Raw genomic sequence first — 21149 nt, forward strand, 5'->3', positions numbered from 1 at the left:
GCACAATTTTGGAGTGTGACATGTAGGGTATCATTATCTTTCACAATATAACAAAAAAATTGGGCTAACTTTACTGTTGTCTTATTTTTTAATTCAAAAAAGTGTATTTTTTAAACAAAAAGTGTGCTTGTAAGACTGCTGCTCAAATACGGTGTGACAGAAAGTATTGCAACGACCGCCATTTTATTCTCTAGGGTGTTAGAAAAAAAAGTATAATGTTTGGGGGTTCTAAGCAATTTTCTAGCAAAAAAAAATGCTTTTAACTTGTAAACAACAAACCTCAGAAAGAGGCTCGGTCCTATGTCAGAAGTGCTTAGTGTATAGAGCCCACTCTCATATAGAAACATGATCAAGAAAGGGATCGTCCACATCTAGACACAAACGGATACTTTCTATGCTAGAGTCAGGGAAACGAATGTAAGTTTGGATTTGTTTTAAATAAAGTTGAATAGTTGCCGAGCAACAGGAAAAACGTCTGCGTGCAGAGCACTGTGGGTACATGAAAACGAGGCTTGGAACCCGGAAGGATCTAACTGTGTGATATTGTGAGCAAATATAGTACTAGGAGAGTGAAGGACTTGTCAGGCAGTGTGCGCCGTCAATTTATGGTGCTATCTATGTGGGAGAAGAGTGAGGAGGGACATAATTGGTGTATATTATTAGTTCGGAAAGGCGATTGGTCAGACCCATGTACCTCATACCGGAAGCAGGAAGAGAATGGCAGAGTGCTGCAGGGAGGGGGGAAGGACAGTGACAGTCAGTTGTGAAGAGGTCTGCTTCTAGAGAACGGCATGAACGGCAAGAAGGTCACAGGGTGAGGGAGATACTGCACCCACCAGCCTGCTGCATGGCATGCTAATCTTGCTGCACTCTGCTGTTCTATCTCTACTCCAGGGTGAAGGGGCCACACTGACAGGTGATCAGCAGGTTTAATACAAACTATCTTATACAGTGCATGCACATACAATTATACATAATATAAATAGAGAGACATAATGAGTGCATATGCAATATTATAAGGAGACCTAGTGAGTGCACGCATAATAGTATACAGAGACATAAGGAGTGCATACGCAATAATATAAAGAGATATAATGAGTGCACAGACAATGATATAAATGAACATAGTGCACATACATTCATATATAGAGACATAACAAGTGCACTCATCATACATGGTGACATAACAAGTGCAGTAATATAAATAAACATAACGAGTGCATATGCAATAAATAATATAGGGAGACCTAGCGAATGCACACACAATAGTGTAAAGAGACATAACGCACAAATAATAATATAAAGAGACATAACGAGTAAAAACAGTAATATAAAGAGACCTAATGAGTGCACACACAATAATATGAAGAGGCATAATGAGTGCACATCCAATCATACATAGCGACATAACAAGTGCACATGCAATAATTGAAAGCAGAGTTCCACCCAAAAGTGTAACCTCTGCTTATCTGCCCCCACTCCAGGGCCAAATTTGGCACCTTTCAGGGAAGGAGGGGGAAACGGGTACCTGTTTTTGACAGGTATATTCCCCCCCTTCTGGGAGATTGCGATGCGGTGCCGTCCCTCAGAAGTTTGGCCTCCTTTGTTCGCTGCCGGGACAGTTAGGAAGCGCAGCACTCTTCGTACATGTGCAGTAGGGAACCGGCTGTGAAGCCGAAGGGTTTTCCTTTCCACGAATGGCGGTGGCTGCACCCGAGGGCCGATCTGAAAATCGGCTGGGGTGCAGACATTTGCGGGAACCCTAGACAGGTCAGCAGCTATAGTATGTGTAGCTGCTGACTTAAATAGACAATGGGTGCATATTATATAGTATAAGAAGTCCTAGTGAGTGCACACACAATAATATACAGAGACATAACGAGTGCACACACAATAAAAATAAAAATAGCGCCTGTAAAGCGCCTGAAAAACGGCTTCCCTGCAGTCTCAATGTGAAAGCCAGAGTGACTTCACACTGAGGTGATGCGCTGGCAGATTGTTAAAAAAACTCCTGCAAGCAGCATCTTAGGAGTGGTGTATACACCGTTCCTAAAGCGCCCCTGCCTATTGAAATCAATGGGCAGCACAGGCAAAGTGGCGCTTCGCGGGTCATTTTAACCCTTTTTTGGCCACTAGTGGGGGTTAAAAAACCTCTGCAAAAACAATAGTAAAGCGCCGATAAAAATAGCAGCGCTTTACCGCCAACGCCCCAGTGCGAAAGCCTTGAAGAGACATATTGAGTGCACTAGGGCTGAAACAACATAATCGATTATCAAAAAAGTTGTCAACTATTTTCATAATCGATTAGTTGGTCAGCTGATTAGTTGGCCTGCATACAGAATGCATTATTTGTTTACATGTCCAGAAATACAGTGCAGTGCACATTCAGCTCAATACACCATTCATACATGTCAGTACACACAGTGCAACACACATACAGCTCAGTTTGCTGTCAATACATGTCAGTAAGTGCCTGGGAACTTGTGAATGTGTGTGAAGCAATGCCTTGTGGGTCTTGGGCAGGAGAAGGAAGTGAGTGATTCTAAATGTAGAAGTTTTTTTTAACTTGCTATAGGGGTGCTCTGAAGGCAGGAGGAGCCAGAAGCACAGATGGGGGATTCCAGAAGAGGAGGATCTGGGCTGCTCTGTGCCAAACCATTACACAGAGCAGGTAAGTATAACAAGTTTATTGTTTTCAAAAAATTAAAAATCAGCGTTTACAATCACTTTAAGGGCTCTGTGCATCTGAACCCAGAGAATCTGGAGGCTGATAAACTAGGAGGTAATATAAGGTATACAATTACATTTAAAGTAAAAGTTTACAACAGTATTTTGAATTATATTTAAAATTATGAAATCCCTGAAAAAAGTCTCAGCCTGTAGTATTACTTTAATATAAAAGATTTATTTGTACTACCTTTTGCAGTGCAAACTAAATTATACACCAAACTTTTTTGAGGTTTGTAACGAGCCCCTTGTTCGCTCTATTCCACTCTCCCGACACTCCTCTGCAGCTATAGAATCAGATTGCAGATCGCAACATCTGATTGTTCGGTCATCCAATGCTCCGGGATTAGAACTACAGCTATGTGCCGTTCTAACCCATTTGTGATAGTTCAGAACAAACACCAAGCAGGCTGTATGTAAGTTCAAACAGGAATCTCCTTTATTCAAAAATACAGGCTCTTTTATACACTAACAGTGGAGGTGCATACCTCAGGCTCATATTACTCTAACAATACACCTGCAACCTAATTAACCTAATTAACATGGGCTAATTAACTAATCCCTTTAGACAGCCTAGATGACTCAGACATGACCTTTAGGCCAGACTGGCCATCTTGTAGCTTAGAACCCCCAATCAACATTATCAAAATAGCAGAGTTAATTAAAAACAAACAACAATGGGGATCTAATGACTCTTAGATCCCATACTAGAGACTTATTTACAATACATATATTTTAGCAGACAACAAACAGGTAGCTGGAATTGATGACATTAGCATTTAACAGTAGGGGTCCCAATGGTATGAATCAGTCACTATTCCAATCCAGGGTCCCCAGAGTCTGTGTGTCCTGGGGGGACCAGGACCTGAATCCACAGTAATACCACCTCAAGGGTCCCCAGGCATACAGCTCACCAAGAGCACCGTTCCCCCAAATGCCAGGGCCCACGATCGATCGGCAAGAGGCTAGCATACAGTCCCCTCCAAAAGTCTCTCTCCCGGCTAGGTCTGTCACAAGGTTTTTATCCGATTAATCGAAACAACAATCAACCAGCTAATTAATTATAAAAATAATTGTTATTTACAATCCTAGAGCGCAATAAAGAGGCATAACAAGTTCACACACATTAAAGCGTTTGTTACCTTAAAAAAAAAAAAAAAAAAAAAAAAAGGAAGATACTGTTCCTTTAAAATATGTTACACAGCACAGTGCTTGTGTTGTGTAATTTAACCCTCTGTAGCACCTAATTTAGCCCTCAGTAACACCTAAAATACCTGGCTGATGCTGACACCCCCCCCCCCCTGTAAACTGACCACGGTTTATCATGGCTACTGAGCCCTGACACCGTGGTCAGTTTACCTGCCTCGGTCATCTGCAGCTATCTTGTCTTTCCTCCCCTTCCTCCTTGCCTGTCTGCTTTGTGTCAAGGGCCTGCCCCCCTCCCCTCCTGCTGCTGAAATAACATTTAAAATCTTATATAATCCTGTGTGTGCTAATGCTGTGTGCCCCCGTTTCTGTGATTTATAAAAGAAAATGCTGTGCATACCTGATTTCAGAGCGCCCACGTGACCGTCTTGCTCTCTCCTCCTCTTGTCTTGACCGACTTCAGCGGGGGAATCTCGGCCCCGCCTGCTGCAGTTGTCAGATGAGGATAAGAGAGCCGGCCAGTCACGTGAGCGCCGAGGGGCGCTCTGAATTCAGGTATACACAGCATTTTTTTAATAAATCACAGAGACAGGGGCACACAGCATTAGCAAACACACAGGATTATATAAAGTTAAATGAGTGGGTTAATAACCACTTTAATATAAAGAGGCATAACGAGTGCACACACGATAATATAAAGAGGCATAATGAGTGCACACACAATTATATAAAGAGACGAGTGCACACACAATATTATAAAGAGAGATAATGAGTGAACACACAATAGTGTAAATCAGGCGTAGGCAACCTAGGGGCCCTCCAGCTGTTGCAGAACTACAAGTCCCATCATGCCACTGGGAGTAATTGTCACTGCCAATTAGTTTTGATGTCTGGAGCCAGTTTTGTTGTCTGGAGCCAGTTCAGCCAAGGTTGCCAAAGGGTTGATGTCTTAGTGTAAGTACCTCTACTGGAGGCCATCAGAATTACTTAAGTGGAGTGCATGTTCTATGTCTAGTGTATTTTGGACAGTAGGGGCTAAATCGGATTTCCATAGCTTAGCTATATTTAGTTTCACTGCTAGGAGGATGTGGTTTGTCACCATTCTGGGTGGGTGTGGGATATCTCTGATCGTGATATGTAGTAGGGCTAGTGCCGGGGACTGGGGTACACTAATTTTAGTGATGTCTTCCAATATTCTGAATATGTGCGTCCAGAAGTATTTTACGACCGGACGCGTCCAGAATATGTGAAGTATGTCTGTTTTTTTTTTTTCTTTGGCATCTCCAGCACAAGTCAGAGTGTTGAGGCCCAAAAGTTGCTAGCTTGGTAGGGGTCAAGTACCATCTTAGTGAGATTTTTTTGGTACAACTCCCACAGTGTGGAGCAGCAAGTGGATTTGAATATTGACCTGATTGCTTCTGTCCGTTGCTTGTCTGAGAAATCTATGCCAAGATCCGCTTCCCACTGTCGATGAGGTTTAAGTTTATTGAATTCTTTTTTTTTGCTGGAGTTTGTTGTAAAGGAGGGATATACCTTTTTGTTTAGTGGTTAGGTTGAAATAATGCTAGGAATTTGTAGGAATGGTATAAAGTGGGTTAGATGTTTGTCCTAAGCAGTGAGATATATGAAGATTGTTGAAGTATTCTGAGGGTGGGATTTGGTATTCCCGACTAAGCTGACTGAAAGGTTTAAGTGTGCCTCCTGTGTAGACGTCCTGGATATGATTAATGCTCGTGTTGCCAGTGTGTTATTCCTAGGTCAGGTGTTAGTTGGTTTAAGGAATTCAAAGGGATGGGCGGGGATGTAAATCCTTGTGTGGGCAATGTTGTTTTAGTCAGATTTTGCCATGGTAAAGCTGAGGCTCTCATTGTTGGGGGGAGGGCTGTCGGGATCTTGGTTCCTAGTGGTATTCCAAGAATCCATGTTCTTAGGTTAGAGCGAGGAATTACTGAGGATTCAATTTGTCTCCAGAGGGTTCTCGGGGTTGGGAGGAACCAGTCATGTAATTGGGCTAGGACTGATGCTAGATAATAATCCTCAAATTCAATATATCCTGCTCCTCCTATGGACCTATGTTAGATAAGGTGTGAGCGCGCACATCTAGGTTTTTTCCCTTGCCAGGTGAATTTGTTCAGTGTGGTCTGGAGAGATTTGAAGTATTTTTTTTTAGGAATTGGTATGGGGATCGTTCTAAATAGATATAGCAATTGGGGTAGGTGTAGCATTTTGAAGGCTGCTAATCTCCCTGACCATGATAGCTCGTGTTTGGAGAGACATTGTAGTTCTGAATGAATCTTAATTGCCAGTGGTTTGCAGTTAGCTGCAAAAAGGCCCCTCACCGATTTAGTGAGTTGAGTACCTAGGTATGATATGCTGTTGTCTGCCCATACGTATAGGAATTGTGCTTGTACCATGTTTCTAGTTGTGGCATCAAGACCTAGGTCTAGTATGAATGACATTGTTTCGTTGACCTTTTTGAGATTAGGGGGTTAGATCTAATATGGGTTGCTAGGGGTTCCATGAGGAGGTTGAAAATTAATTGAAAGTGGGCAGCCTTGTCTGGTGCCGTTGCTAATGTTGAAAGGTTGTAGAGCATATCGGAAGAGAGTACTTTTGCTGTAGGGGCAGTATAGAGGGCTAGCATCGCATTTAAGATCTTGCCTCAGAACCCAAATTTGTGGAGCACCTGCTGAAGGTATGTCCAATGAATTCTGTCAAACGCCTTCTCCTCATCCAGAGAAAGGAGCTGAGAAGGCATTCCGGTGGACTCCGCATGGTGTATTACGCTGATAAGCCTTCTTGTGGCATCTGACACCTGTCGTCCTTTGAACTCTGGTCACTGTGAATTAAAGAGGGTAGTATATCAAGAAGGCGGGATGCTAATGCTTTGGTGTATATTTTTACGTTGCGGTTTAGAAATTGGTCTAAAATTTTGGGGAGGGGTCGTCTTCCCTGGTTTAGGAAGTTATTATCATTTAGAGTTAGAGTTATTATCATTGCCTGTAACATTTCAGAGGGAAATGAGGAAAAGGAAGCAGCGTTGTTGTAAATCATGCTCATATGAGGAGACAGTATTTGGGAGAATTGCTTGTAGTATTCTCCTGTTAGACCATCAGGACTTGTTCAGTAGCTATTCTGGGGAGGTTAACCTGGCCTAGGAAGGAATCAATATCTGCTAAAGTGGGTTGATGTGTGGATTGGTCTTGGGTTAGGTTGTATAAGTCACTGTAGTATGTACTAAAGGTGTCAGCTATGTTTTGAGGGTCTGTCAATTTAGCTTTGGTGTTTAGGGTGGTACAGGTATGCAATCCTGCTTTTAGTATGGTATCCTCTGATAGGGCGCGCTAAAATTTTTCCTTCTTTGTTGGATGTAGCGTATAAAGTGGCCTTTAATTTGCATTGCATTGTATCAAACGAGTCTAGGAGAAGTAGCCGTAGCTCCTGTCTAAGGGTCATGATTTTGTTTGAGCGTGACTCTTGAGGGTTGGCTTTGTCCTGTTTCTTCAGATCGGTGATCTGGGACAAGAGCAAGTCTATACACTGCATCCTTACCCTCTACCTGCGTGAACTAATTTCAATGATAATGCCTCTGATAAAGGCCTTGTGGGTATTCCATAGCACACCGGGGTCGGACACAGACCCTGTATTATGTTTGAAGAATTCTGACAGATGGTTTGCTAAATCTGTAGAGTAGGGTGTTTAATGAAAAAATAGGATTTTTATAACAGCTTACCTGTAAAATCCTTTTCTTGGAGTACATCACGGGACACAGAGCAGCATAGTAATTACTATGTGGGTTATAGGCCACCTTCAGGTGATGGACACTGGCACACCCTAAACAGGAAGTTGCCTCCCTATATAACCCCTCCCATACAGGGAGTACCTCAGTTTTTGTAGCAAAGCAATATACATATGTCCCAAAAGAGAGGAGGGACCTCTGTGTCCCGTGATGTACTCCAAGAAAAGGATTTTACAGGTAAGCTGTTATAAAAATCCAATTTTCTTTATCGTACATCACGGGACACAGAGCAGCATAGCAATTACTATGTGGGACGTCCCAAAGCAATGCTACCTGAGAGGAGGGAGACACAAACAATCAGGGCATCATCAGACTTGAGGACCTATACTGTTGCCTGCAGCACGCTGCGCCCAAAGGCGGCATCCTAATGCCTTTTTTACATCCACCTGATAGAATCTAGTGAATGTATCGACCGAAGATCAAGTTGCGACCTTGCAAATCTGAGTCATGGAGGCTTTGGTGATGCATTGCCCATGAAGCACTTACTGCTCTGGTAGAGCGTGCTTTAACTCAAAAAGGTGGAATCCTCCTTTTCAAACCATAAGCCTGAATCATAACCTACCGAATCTACTAAAAAAAAAAAATAGTAGATTTTGATGCTGCCTGCCCCTTCCTGGGCCCTTCTGGCAGCACAAACAAAGCATCAGTCTTCCGTAGCTGAACAGTTGCTTTCAGACTTCAACCGCTCTCACTGCATCGAGAGAGTGTAACAATCTTTCTTCTGCAGAACGGAGTTCTGGAAAAAAAACAAAGTTAGGGAAACATCTTTGGTTCATATGAAAACTAGATAGTACTTTAGGTAAAAAAGGATGGGTGAGGACGCAGCACCACCTTATACTTAAAGCGGGAATCCGGCCAGCGAAACATTTTTTTTAAAGTCAGCAGCTACAAACACTTTAGCTGCTGACTTTAAATAAGTACACTTACCTGTCTGGGGGGCCGCGATGTCAGCCACCCGAGGCCGACCCGTCCCTCGGCTCTCGGGTCCCGGGACCGCCATCCTAACTAAGGGAAACAGGCAGTGGAGCCTTGCGGCTTCACTGCCAGTTTCCTACTGCGCACGCGCGAGCGCTCTGTGAATGGCCCTGTGGTTTTCTGAGAACACACACAGTTCCCAGAAGGCAACGAGGCCGCTCACCGAGGAACAGGACACGCCGTGGAATAGGAAGAGGCATATTAGAAAGACTGCCTAGCAACAAGGGTTCGGGTAAGTTTTAAACTTTTTTTTTTTTATTTTTTTTTTTTTTTTATTTTTTTAGGATTTTTGGTGAAATTTTTTTTTTTTTTCAGGGTGGCCCTCCACTTTAAGAATGATTAAATATGGCTCTTTACAAGAAAAATCTGCCAACTCTGGAACTCTTTTTGCGGAAGTTACCAGAACCAAGAACACCAATTTCCCTGTCACAAGGATCAAGGGGACATGGTGTCAGGGCTCAAAAAAGGCTGAGCTTGTAAAACCGACAATAGCACGCTCAAATCCCACGGGCACAAGGGCGATGTAACTGGCGGATTTATATGCATTACCCCTTGTATAAAAGCCCGGACCAAGAATGCAAAGCAAGCGGCCGAGATTTTGACCCTTGATAGTACTTCACGGCTAACTTCATTTCTACTCCTAATCATAGCAATGCAAGAACTCTACTTATGACATACTTCTGAGGATGCCATCTTTTGGTTTCACACCAAGAAACGTAGGCCTTCCAGACCCTATAGTAAATGGTCCTAGAGGCCGGCTACCTTCTATTAATCAGGGTAGTTACTACTGAACCTGATAGCCCCCTATTCCTTAGAATGTGGGTTTCAATAGCCAAACCGCCAAATTTAGGGCTTGTAAGGCAGCATGGGACAGAGGCCCCTGCGAAAGCAGGTCTGGCCCGAGATGGAAGAGACCAACGATCCCCTTACTGCCATCTTTAAGATTCCTGCATACCAGAATCTACTGGGCCACGCTGGGGCCACTAGAATTACCTGCTCCCGTTTCTCCCTGAGCCTGCGTAACAGTTGTGGTAGCAGCTGAACTGGAGGGAACGCATAGATCAGTGAGAACCGATCCCAAGGAGTCCTTAAAGCATGTCCTTGACACAAAGCTGTCCAACTTCTTGTTGAACCTAGTTGGTAATAGATCTATGTCCGGGGCACCCACTTTCTGTCATATGGTTAGAAAGACATCTGGATGTAAAGACCATTCTCCTGGGAACAACTGTTGGCGGCTCAGAAAAAAATTGCCTGCCAATTCTTCACCCCTGGGATAAGATTGTAGATAGGCAAGGAACATGTTCCTCTGCCCAAGTCAGAACATGGTTCACCTCCGTCTGGGCTGCGTGAGCTTTTGGTACCCCCTTTTTGGTGATTGAAATAGGCCACTGCTGTGGCATAGTCGGACTGTATCCTGACGGGGCAATTCCGCAACCTGAACGTCCAGGCTATTAGAGCCAGACGTACTGCCCGAATCTCCAGGATGTTGATGGGCAAGGACTTCGTAGACTCTGACCATTTCCTTTGAACAGTGGTCTCTTCTAGGACTGCTTCCCAGCCCCATAGGCTGGCATCCGTTGTTACTATTTTCCAAGTAACCCGAATGAAGGATTTCCCTTCCTGAAAATCCCTGGTTATCAACCACTAACTGAGACTCTGGCACACCTTTGGGGCCAGATTCATTGGATAATCCAAGGCTTAGGCCTTCCTGTTCCAGGCAGACAGAATACTGTATTGCTCTAGTCTTGAAGCTAGACATAGGGACATGCTTCGAATGAAGCCAGCATCTTCCCTAGCAACCTCATGCAAAGGCAAATGGAAGAACCCTTCCTCGCTTTGACCACCTGGACCAGCTTCCTTATAGCATTAATTTTGCCTGGGGCAAAAATAATCCTTAATGATCATAAGGATGATTTCTCTAGGTTGAGAATCCAGCCCAGGTGTTCCAGATAACTGACTGTACTGGACACCCTTGGTTTAACTGTGCTATCGACAGACAACCTGCTGCTGTAGATAAAGGTATGCCATTACCGCTATACCCTGGCCTTTTAGTCTTGCTAGTACTGGGGCCAGAAGTTTTGTAAATACCTGGGAAGCAGTGGCTAACCAGAAGGGCAAGGCCACGAACTAAAAGTGGCGCTGTTCCACCGCAAAAAGCAGGAAATTCTGATGAGCTGGGAAATTGGCGTATGTAGATATGCATCTTTGGTGTCTATTGATACTAGAACTTCTCCTCTTCGTAGGGTGGATACGACTGACCGGACTGACTCCATGCGACAAGAGTGAATGTTTAGGAAGCGATTCAGATCTTTGAGTTCTAAAATGGGTCTGACATCTCCAATCGGTTTCGGTACTGTGAAGTGATTTGAATAAAACCACATACCCTGCTTCTTCTGAGGGGGTCTCTGTGATTTACATCCTGAGACATCAATCCCTCCTCGGCCGTGAGCATCCGGGCGCCTGGCTGGACGTCCACCTCGCGAGGGGCGCCGGGGCTCGAGGCTTCCAAACCTTCCGAGCTCATTCCGCCCCTCCCGGGTAAGGGGCGGCAGAGCCCATGCGGCATCTGGCTCGGTCTGCCGGCGGGCAGGTTCCCCTTCGGGCTGGAGGGGAGGGTCGCTCGAAGCGATCTAGCTCCAGACATAAAGGTTTACTTTTCATAGGGTCTTTGGGGAGTAGCCTAGAACTACCACAGAGATGACCAGGATTTCTTCTTGCCGAGCCCCTGAAAAAAACCACAGAAGTCTTCCCCCACCTTGATGGAGCGTCATAAGAGAGTCTTTTATCTCGATCAATACGCCTTTTTTTTGGAGTAAAGGGATGCTTGGTAAATGTGCGGGAAGCGTCTGTTGGAACATTTAGGTGATGCTGTGGAGGAGAAGTGTGTCTGCTATACACATAAAATGTCGCACTTGTGAGTCTGGGCGGTCTGCCAGAGAGATTGGCGTCTAGCAGGGTGGTTGAGACCGTGTACATTGATTGACAGCACATTGATCAGCATTGTTTGGCTTAAGGATTGTGTTTGAATAGGATTTGGGCACTCATGTTTTGATGAAGAAATGATGGGAAGCTCTACTGATGAGTGAAAACCTTCACGGTATTGAGGAAGTCCCGTTGGGAGATTTCCAAAGTTCGACGCTGGCACTACCGAAACTCTAAAACAAAAATTACATTAGTAAGAGATATTTGTGCGCAAGATTACTGTGGTATGTTGGTATATCGTAGTGTGATAAGTTCAGCGGATAAACTGGGCTGAAATCAGCAATTCCGCCTTGGGGGGTAAACAGTCAATCACAACAACAGGCTGTGTAAACCGGAGGCTGGAGAGAACAATTCTGTCTGGGATGTAGGCCCTTTTGGCATTGATGTTAACCATGTTTTCCTTGCGGTTTACCAGAGTATTTTCCATGCTGTGGCAGCGGTCGGTCTGGGACCGAAAAAGGGTTGTTGTCCTGTGGATGATCTGTTATGATGCCCCAGGAAAAACAGTAGTTTCATCCCTCCATTCAGTGTAGAGATGGTGTGAGAGACGCCATTTTTGGTGACCAGTATGGTTGCGGGATAACGCCACTTGTATGGGATCTAGTGGTTGTTCATAGATTTTGTTAGTGGGTTTAGTTGACGTCTCATTTGGAGGATATATTTGGAGAGGTCAGGGAAGAGTTGGATGCCGTTGAATGGGGCAGGGAGGGAAGATTTGTGTCTGGCTGCCATCAGGAGTTTTTCTTTAGTGTGGTAAAAGTGCACTCTCATCAGTACATCTCTGGGTAACGATGCAGCTAGGTGAGATGGTTTGGGTATTCTGTGGATCCTGTCTATGGTGATCTCAAGTGGCATAGCTTCACGCAGAACCACTGACATGAGATCTTTTGCATACTGAAGGAGTGCAGGCGGTGGGATTGATTGGGGGACCCCCTTAGTTTCACGTTATTTCGGCGGGACCTGTCTTCTAGGTCCGCCAGTTTAGCTTTTATCCAGTGGTGTTCGTCCTTCACATCCTCATAAGCATCAACAAGGTCATTTTATAGTGGTGGTGCTGTCTTCCATTTTATTTTCAATGTATGTGACTCTGTCACCCAGATTGTGTATATCTGTAGAAAATTTGAAGATTAATGAGGAGAGATCAGTCAGCAATGATGACTGTAGTGATAGGAGCATGTCCTTTAGGGTCATGTACAGAACTGGCTGTCCTGTGCTGGGGAATGCTGCCATTGAGGATTGGAAGGCCTGATTGGATTGTAGGGGGTTAAATGGCAGGGCATTATCATGTAAGCTCAGCGGTGGTGCATCCATCCGCATCCTAGCCTTTGCGGGGCTGCCTGGGATGGGGCTGTCACCTGCCTGATCACCAGAGGCTGAGGGGGGTGCGATTTGGTCTTGTGCATCCTGTAGTTCATCGGAAGGTCAGTGTATGCACTGCGTGTATATATAAAATATAAGTAGGCAAAGAACATTTTCTCACAATAATATATAAAAACAAATCTATAACAACGACATATCAAATCTAAAGAAACATGGAATTGCACTCACAATAATTTAAAGAGACCTAACAAATGCATATTATATATAATATTATCTATATCTCTGTCATCCAGTTATGAGTCACATTTACCATTAATCTTTAATCTTTTCCAGCCAGCTGCACGCATATATTCAGCCTTTTGGGGTGGGCTTTAACGCCAAGCGGCCATATATAAACAGTTAATGTGCTGAGAGCATGCTCCCAGCACAGTAACTGAAGTGTCACAGAAAGCTCCCAATGCATACTTGAGATCGGGAGCTTTTGATCATGTGATCACTGTGACAGCCAATCACAGCAGTCATAAGATCAGAATGCCCCCCTCAGCTTCCCGGAAGTCACCTAAAGGCAGGGGAGGTGGCAGCAGGAAAGGGTTAAAGCCCAATTGAAGTCTTGCTTTGTATACTTGCTACGAAGTCTGGCTGCATCACAGGTACAGAATTATGTGTTCAGCATACTGGAGTGCTGACTTGTTGCTGTCACACAGAGTGGATATTTATTATTGGTATGTAATTGTGTGACACACTCTGCTACACCTGCATACCTATCTTGATCTAATGACCGTGGCCTCTGCTGTTTGTTTACATCCAGTGCCGCAACTCGCTCTCCTGGCAATGCGTGCACATTACAGGCCCATAGACTTCTATGAAGCTGTGTTCCGAGGCCAGACGAAGAAAAAATAAAGTCTACGGGGCTGTAATGCAAAGATGTGGCCAGTGCAGCTTTTTTTTTTTTTTTGGCAGCCTGACTACATAATAATAGCAAGACTTCAGTTGGGGTATTCAGTTGTTAATTTTTAGGGTATGCACAGCCAACCCATGCTGTGTGTGTGTGTGTGTGTGTGTCTATAGATGCACACAACCCAGTTCAGGAACTCGCCTGCAGGGGTGCTACCTGAGCACACGGCTTGCTGAAGGTGCACTTGTAAAAAGAAGGGGTGGACAGCACTGAAGGGGGACTCCAGAAGAGGAGGTAAAAGACCGCTCTGTGCAATACCATTGCACAAAGCAAGTAAATTTTAAAAAAAGTGCCCTTACAAACACTTTAAAGCGGAGTTCCACCCAAAAATAGAACTTCTACTTTAAGTGATGGTGACCCCCCCCTAACATGCCACATTTGGCATGTCCTTTTTTTTCGAGCACGGATACCCTATTTTTACAGGCACCTAGCTCCCACTTCCTCCTGGGGCTCTGCAACACCGGAAGGAAGTTCCCCTCTCCCCCCTCCCTCCCTTTAATCTTCTAGGACACATCACAGGTCCCAGAAGATTGCCCGGCCATTTACAGCGCGCAGCGCAGCTCCGCATACCCAGTGCGTGCCCGGTTGTGAAGCCACAGCCAGGTGCCCACAGTAAGAATACCGGCGCCTTGGAGAGGAGGGGTAGAGGAGCTTCGTACGCATGCATCACTGGACTGTAAGACAGGTGAGTGTCCGATTTATTAAGTCAGCAGCTACACTTTTTGTAGCTGCTGACTTTAATTTTTAATTTTTTCTTTTTTCGACAGAGCTCCGCTTTAAGTATTGCTGCCAGAGTTGCTTTTTTTTAAAAACAGCTTTGATGTCTATATCCTCTTACTAAAAATGTTGCTAGCAGTCAGGCGTTATTGCTTTTTTGATTCACTGTCCTGGAGTCGGTAAGGAAATCAGGCTTTAGTTTGGTTTTCTAATAAGCATGCTTGTTTCCGGTTAGTAGTAAGGCTTGTTTCACAAGGGCTTCAGTTTGTATGAGAGCAGCGTGAACAGCATGCTTTGACGCTTTCAGCTCCAGGTTGTACATGATGAACACAGGTTCTAATGGGAGTGCTGATTGCCACTTCAAACAGGCTGCTAGCAGCTTGTGTAAAGTGACAGCCAGTACTCCTATTAGGATCTGTGTCGATAATTTACAACCTGGAGCTGAATGGTACTTTAAAAGCTTTAATGAAGCTTGCTGAAAAAGCTTTATCGAAGCTTGCTGTTCACAATGCTCGTATACAAGCGGAAGCTTGTGTGAAACAGGTCTTAACATGATATTAAAACCTTTGTTTTGTTTTGTTTTAAAACTAAAATAACAAACCATGTTATGCTTACTGGCTTGTTGTTGGTTTTACACAGAGCAGCCCCGGTCCTACTTTTCTGGGTTCCCCGGCCAACACTCCAGGCCCTCCTTTTCGACGGGGGCCCCCAGGGGAGGGAATTTTTTCTGAGGGCACCCGTGTGTGCTTGATCCTGAGCCACCCAGTCTTCAGCTATTGACACAGACTGGGTGACTGCCCTGCCCCCCACTCTCGTCACAGCATTTGATAGACAGCAGTGGGAGCCAATGGCTGCTATCAATCTGCCCAACGAGGAGGGAAACAGCGGCGAGAGGCACTGCTCTCGTATACATTGCTGGATCAGATTGGACTCAGGTAAGAATAAGGGGGCTGAAGGACTCCTGCAGCACAGAAGATTTTTTACCTTTATGCATAGAATGCTTTAAGGTATAAACCTTGAGGCTTTAGAACCACTTGGTTTTTTTACCCTCAGGCATTCCTTGCATTTAGGCAAACAAAGTTTAGGCATCGATTTTGGCTTCTCACCCCAACCCCCCCCATACTTGCCTAAGCCCTCATTCAATCCAGCTCTTCTCCTCCACTTTCAGGTCTCACTAGTTTTGCTGGGGCGCCGGGAGCCACGGGCTCCCGTTGCTGGCGATCATAGCCAGTGGTGGGGGGGCGCTGAGTCTGTGTCAATGGACGCGGTAGTGGGGCTCAGGAATGAGCATGCACGAGCGCCCCCATGGGAAGCATCTCCCTGTGGGGGTACTGGACAGAGAGGAGGAGCCAGGAATGCTGGTAGGGGACCCAAGTTGATGAGGTTCTAAGCTGCTCTATGCAATCCTATTGCACAGAGCAGGTAAGTATAGAGAGGATTGTTATTAAAAAAAAAAAAAAAAAAATCCTTTACATCCACTTTAATGTAACAAAGTCAAAGACAGCAACCATCCAATATTTTTAGAAGAACATCAGCAATGGCAGGTCTGTTATATCTCCGTTTTTAGTATAGTTTTTTTTTTTTTTTCATATAAAGCATAGTGAAACCATAGTATGCTGGTGGTATAGGAAAGTGTGATGCAGTGTGGCTGTGGGGATGCGTGATCCTCAATAAGAGGATGTGCTGGAAATGGCAAATGCCAAATATTAATGGCTAATGTAACATTTGCGTGAATAGAGCTAAGAACAGAAAAACATTTAATGTGACTGATCCATAAACATAAAACCTATCTTGCTGAAACAGGATGCATGCCTTCTGGTATTTAAACAAGAACTTTAGCTGAAGCAGAACATTTCTATGCTAGCTTGTGCTATTGTTGTGACATTGCAATTGTAACGTACAGGTGCTCTAACAGGAGGATTTTAAATGTTGATATTGAATGTATACAAAAGTCATCTGTATGATTATATTACGTCAGTTTCTTTAATGGAGCTATCAGCTGTTGTAGGATGGTATTTTATGGCAGAGCAGTGAATTGAATGCCTTGCACAGTGCAGAACACGTGTGTGCCTGTTACTGGATATTCAGGCTGAGGCTCTGATCTCTGACATTGTGATGCTGGGTCACTGATATGACACAGCACTGTGCCTCTGCTCTGCTCTGCTCATGTCAGCAAATCCCATTAAAGTGGCAGATCTTCACATCTATTTAAATACAGACAGACTCGGCATTGTGTCTCTGTACTTGCAGAGTCCGTTACGCTGAAGTAGATGACAACATGGCTGACACAGATGACGTGATAGTGCCTGAACTGCACAAGCTGCTGGAGCAGGACTCCTATCTCGTACCATACAAGAAGGATTTCAAGAGAAGGTAAAGCCAGACACAACCGCTTACTCTTTAATTATATGCAATTCTGTCATTCAGGGATGGCAGCTCCCTCATTTGGACATTGGCAGCCATGTAACACTCCAGCCATTGTCAGGTTGCAGTTCCCCGGGTCTTTATGGTATCATAACTTGAATGTTGTTATAAGAGCTAGAACAATACAGCTCTTCCTCATCACTGCACACGTATGTATAATTGTGAAATGCTGATTTTGTCAACGCCGCTTTGTGAACTTGTGTCCCTTTGAAACTGTTTCATTAGTTACAAAGGAAAAAACTTTTTACCTTTTTCTGCTCTGAGATGTTGCTATCTCTAATTCTGGATGGCTTCTTTTCGCTGAAGACTGACAGATCTGTTTGTAAGCATCAGAGATATATTTTTTGTGTAATGGATAAGTAAAAACGTTACGTTAAATTTTAAAGAATTTATGCAATTTTTTTCAGTTACACTAGCTCAATTATACATCACAGAAGCTGGGAAAGGAGTCCATTTGTAATTATTCCAATTGGATTGACTTTTATATTGCTGGTCATCTGTGCTATTTTTTTTTTTCTTTATTGACACTTAATTGTTTTATAATTTTTTTCCCTTTGACATTTATAGCTGAACCATAGGTAGATGAAAAAAAAAATCTTAAAGGTACAAGTTCATTAATGAAGACCAGTCCTTTTCTGGCACTTTGTTTATTTGCTAGAAAATTACTTAGGACCCCCAAACATTATATATTGTTTTAAAGCAGAGGCCCAAGAGAATAAATTGTTGGGTTTTGCACTTTTTTTATGTCACACTGTTTGCGCAGCGGTTTTTCAAATGCAGTTTTAGGTAAAAAAGAAAGCAAACATGTCACGCTTTAAAATTCCTGGGCAACGGCAACAAAGGACATACATTTTACTATCCATAGACAAAGCTTTAAAAGCCTTTACAGGTTACCACTTTAGATTTAAAGAGGATGTGATAAAATTACTGGCCATGATCTGAGGTTTGCGGCGATTCCTCACATGTGTGGGACAATAGCTGTTTGTGTGCGTGTGGTATCAACGCACGGGGGCACTTGAATTTTTTTTTTAACAGCTAATTTTTTTTTTTTTTTTTTTACATTTATTTATTTTGATAACTTTACTGCTGTCACAAGGATTGTAAACATCCCTTCTAACAGCAATAGACACGTGACAGGTACTCTTATAGAGGAATCTGGGGTCTACAAGACCCCAAATCCCTCCTCTGTCCTTGAAAGCATTAAAAACAATAAGATCAGCGTTTTTGATTACCTTCAATTTTCAAAAAATGGGGCCGTTGACATCCAGGTAAACCGGAAGTGATGTTATGTCATTGCTTTGGGGTTACCATAGGGGGGACCCGGTCAGAGCTGATCCCAGCTTTGTATGGGTCTCCGGTCAGCCAGTGGATGTGACGGCTAGTAGCTTGGGTCTTCTGAGAGAGCCGTGGAAGGCTTGTAATAGCAGTTGAGCGGCTAGCAAGAGAGCTGACCATCAATGCTAAAATATGGTATTGGCTGATGCCAGGTGAACACTTGAAGTCGGTACAATCACTTGAAGTCAAATGACGTGCTATCTACGTTATTTGGCAGCAAATGGTTAAAAAACAAGGTAAATGCAAGGCCTCTTTTCATACGGGCAATCCATCTGGTTTTGATCCGTGATTGTACTCCTATGGGCGGCCAGATGGAAGCAAATTCTACGTTCATTTACATCTTGGCCCTTTCAAGTACTTTAAACCGAATGCACAGATCTTGACCTTTTCCTCACCGAATAAGTGTGAACCAAGCCTTAGAGATGCTGACCTGGAACAAGCCCTAAGGAAAAGTCAGAGTGAAGTTAAAGCTTTTGATCTGTTTTTCCAGGCACACCAGTTGGGATCAGACAGCTCATTGCTACTGGGAGATTGAAAAACAGATGTTTCATGTTTCCCTCTGTTCTTCATGCCTGCTGTTGGCATGGACATCTGAGGCTTCCAAATGGCACATGAGAGCCTGGGACACACATGGGGTGGAGTAGGGCGGCACCATTTTGAGCTAATAGAAGTCACCGGCCGGATCTATAGCCACCCAAGTAACTTCTGTTGTGGAGCATGAAGCCAGTTACATCCTGATTTTGCCTCATGTAATACTTATGGCAGTGCTTTATTATGTATTTTTTATTTTTTGTCTGGTTTTAGTTAACTGCCGTCTGGGATTCTAAGTGATTTCCTTTCACTTCCACTCATGGTGACAACAGCCTTACACTAGGACAGTGGTCTCCAAACTGCGGCATGGGGGTTTTGCTTGCCTTTATCTGGCCCTTAGGGCACTATTCCTCTCACTGATGGAAGATACTATTACACCAACAATGGGGCATGATTCCTGTTACTGACATCAACAACAGGGCACTATATCCCCCCATTGACACTAACGATGGGGCATTATTCCTCCCACTGACACCAACGATTGGGTACTAGTCTTCCCACTGACACCAATAATGGGGCACTATTCCTCCCCCTAATGCCAAAGATGCACAGTTTACTCCGACTGATATGAGGACAATTTCTACTCCCAATAACCACAGTCTGGCCCCCCTAAAGTCTGAAGGACAGTAAACTAGCCCTGTTTTTAGCAGGTTTAGAGACCTCTACACTAGGACAAAGATGTTTATTTTCAGCCATGTGACTATAATTTTTAAATCTCACTGGACAGAGCAATGTGTGTTGTGTGTGTCTTATGCATTACAAACTTTTGCCATCCATTTTCATTGGCAACTCAAACCGCTAATGCACAGTAAACAAATGTAGCTGCCTCTGCCTCAAGACAGGACGGTCTTTTGGTCAATGGACGTGCGTCAAGGGCTTATTGAAAGTAAATGGGTAATGTGCATTGACGTACAAAATTGTGCATAGAAGTGTGAGCGGGTGCTTATAAAAATTTGGCATGCAAAACTGTAAATTTGTAAAAAAGAAGAAAAATGCAGTTACACAATACAAAAATAATCATATTACTTTCAAAATAAAACACAAAGTTCTGTGATTCTCTGCCAGCACAAGTTTTATAAATTTACTGTATGCCCCCTGCCTTTTGCTTCTGTGTATGTGTGTTTTTTTTTTTTTTTAACTGATCGGTATAAATCATGTCCGAAAATAATTTTTTACTTACGTTTCCTGCCTCTTAGCTGTTGGAAGCAAAATGAAAACAATATATTCAAATCCAAGGCATGTTTTGAAAGTGGGTACCACATCTTTCCACGCATTACTTTTCACAGTAGGGTCTTTCAAGAGAAATCTTACTGCCTCGCCATTGTCATTCAGCTCCTCTTTATTTTTCTACTCTATATGCAAAGAACTTGCTGTCATGTCCTGGCGTGATCCTGCAATGTATATATATTGCTGTATGTCTAATTCTCCAGAAATAACGTCAAACTTCAAGAAACTTTAAGCAAATTCACTGTGTATAAAGTGTGCGCAGAATAAGAATAAAAATGTTTTAAAACTGATCAAATTCACTTTTTTTCTGTAAAGTCGGAAGGCATTTTTGCATAATTTTCAGTGTCAACGTTTTTTGGGATCTTGTCACTTTTTAAAACTTATTAATGTTTTAATGGAATAGAAAGTTATTTCTGAACGAATGCAGCAACAAAGTATACATCAGAGTTACCCCCCCCCCCAGCATTGTGCACAAGACCCCCGAGGCTCTCTCTAGTGATTGGCTGAGATGCAGCAGCAGGAGCCATTGGCTCCCGCTGCTGTCAATCACAGCCAGCGAGGGGGGAGTTCTGACTCCTGTACTGAGCCCTCTAAAGCAGGGGTAGGCAACCTGAGGCCCTCAAGCTGTTGTGGAACTACATTTACCATGAGGCATTGCAAGGCTGGCAGTTACAATTTTACCCAGAGGCATGATGGGATTTGTAGTTCTGCAACAGCTGGAGGGCCCCAGGTTGCCTACCCATGCTCTAAAGGGCTGCTTTTACACCAATGTGCTACGGTTTACTCGCACCGCAAATGCAGTGCATGGTACCTGCGACTTTCTTGCAGCTTTGCCATAGGCTTCTATTATATCTTGCGGGTGTGGTGAAATTTCCAAAAGCATACCAAAACTCCTGCATTCAGACGTTTTGATGCACTTTCAGAGAGAGCACCAAACGAGCTGGATATAAT

At 43.8% G+C, this 21149-nt stretch overlaps 1 protein-coding gene across 4 annotated transcripts in view; it reads left to right on the forward strand.

Annotated features, from left to right (window-relative positions):
* Positions 1–550: 550 nt before the first annotated feature.
* The window catches only part of GBE1 (1,4-alpha-glucan branching enzyme 1), a 309698-nt gene continuing 289099 nt past the window's right edge, over positions 551–21149 (forward strand). The window contains exons 1-2 of one of the 4 annotated variants that reach the window (XM_073617016.1): positions 551–814; positions 16872–16994. In XM_073617016.1, coding sequence (XP_073473117.1) covers positions 792–814; positions 16872–16994 — 146 coding nt within the window. In that variant the 5' untranslated portion in view covers positions 551–791. Of the gene's footprint in view, positions 917–16871; positions 16995–21149 lie in introns of all 4 variants that reach the window. The other 3 variants (XM_073617018.1, XM_073617015.1, XM_073617017.1) reach the window with 3 other exon arrangements.

This window comes from Aquarana catesbeiana, linkage group LG02, assembly GCF_042186555.1.
Source record: "Aquarana catesbeiana isolate 2022-GZ linkage group LG02, ASM4218655v1, whole genome shotgun sequence".
Taxonomy (NCBI): domain Eukaryota; kingdom Metazoa; phylum Chordata; class Amphibia; order Anura; family Ranidae; genus Aquarana; species Aquarana catesbeiana.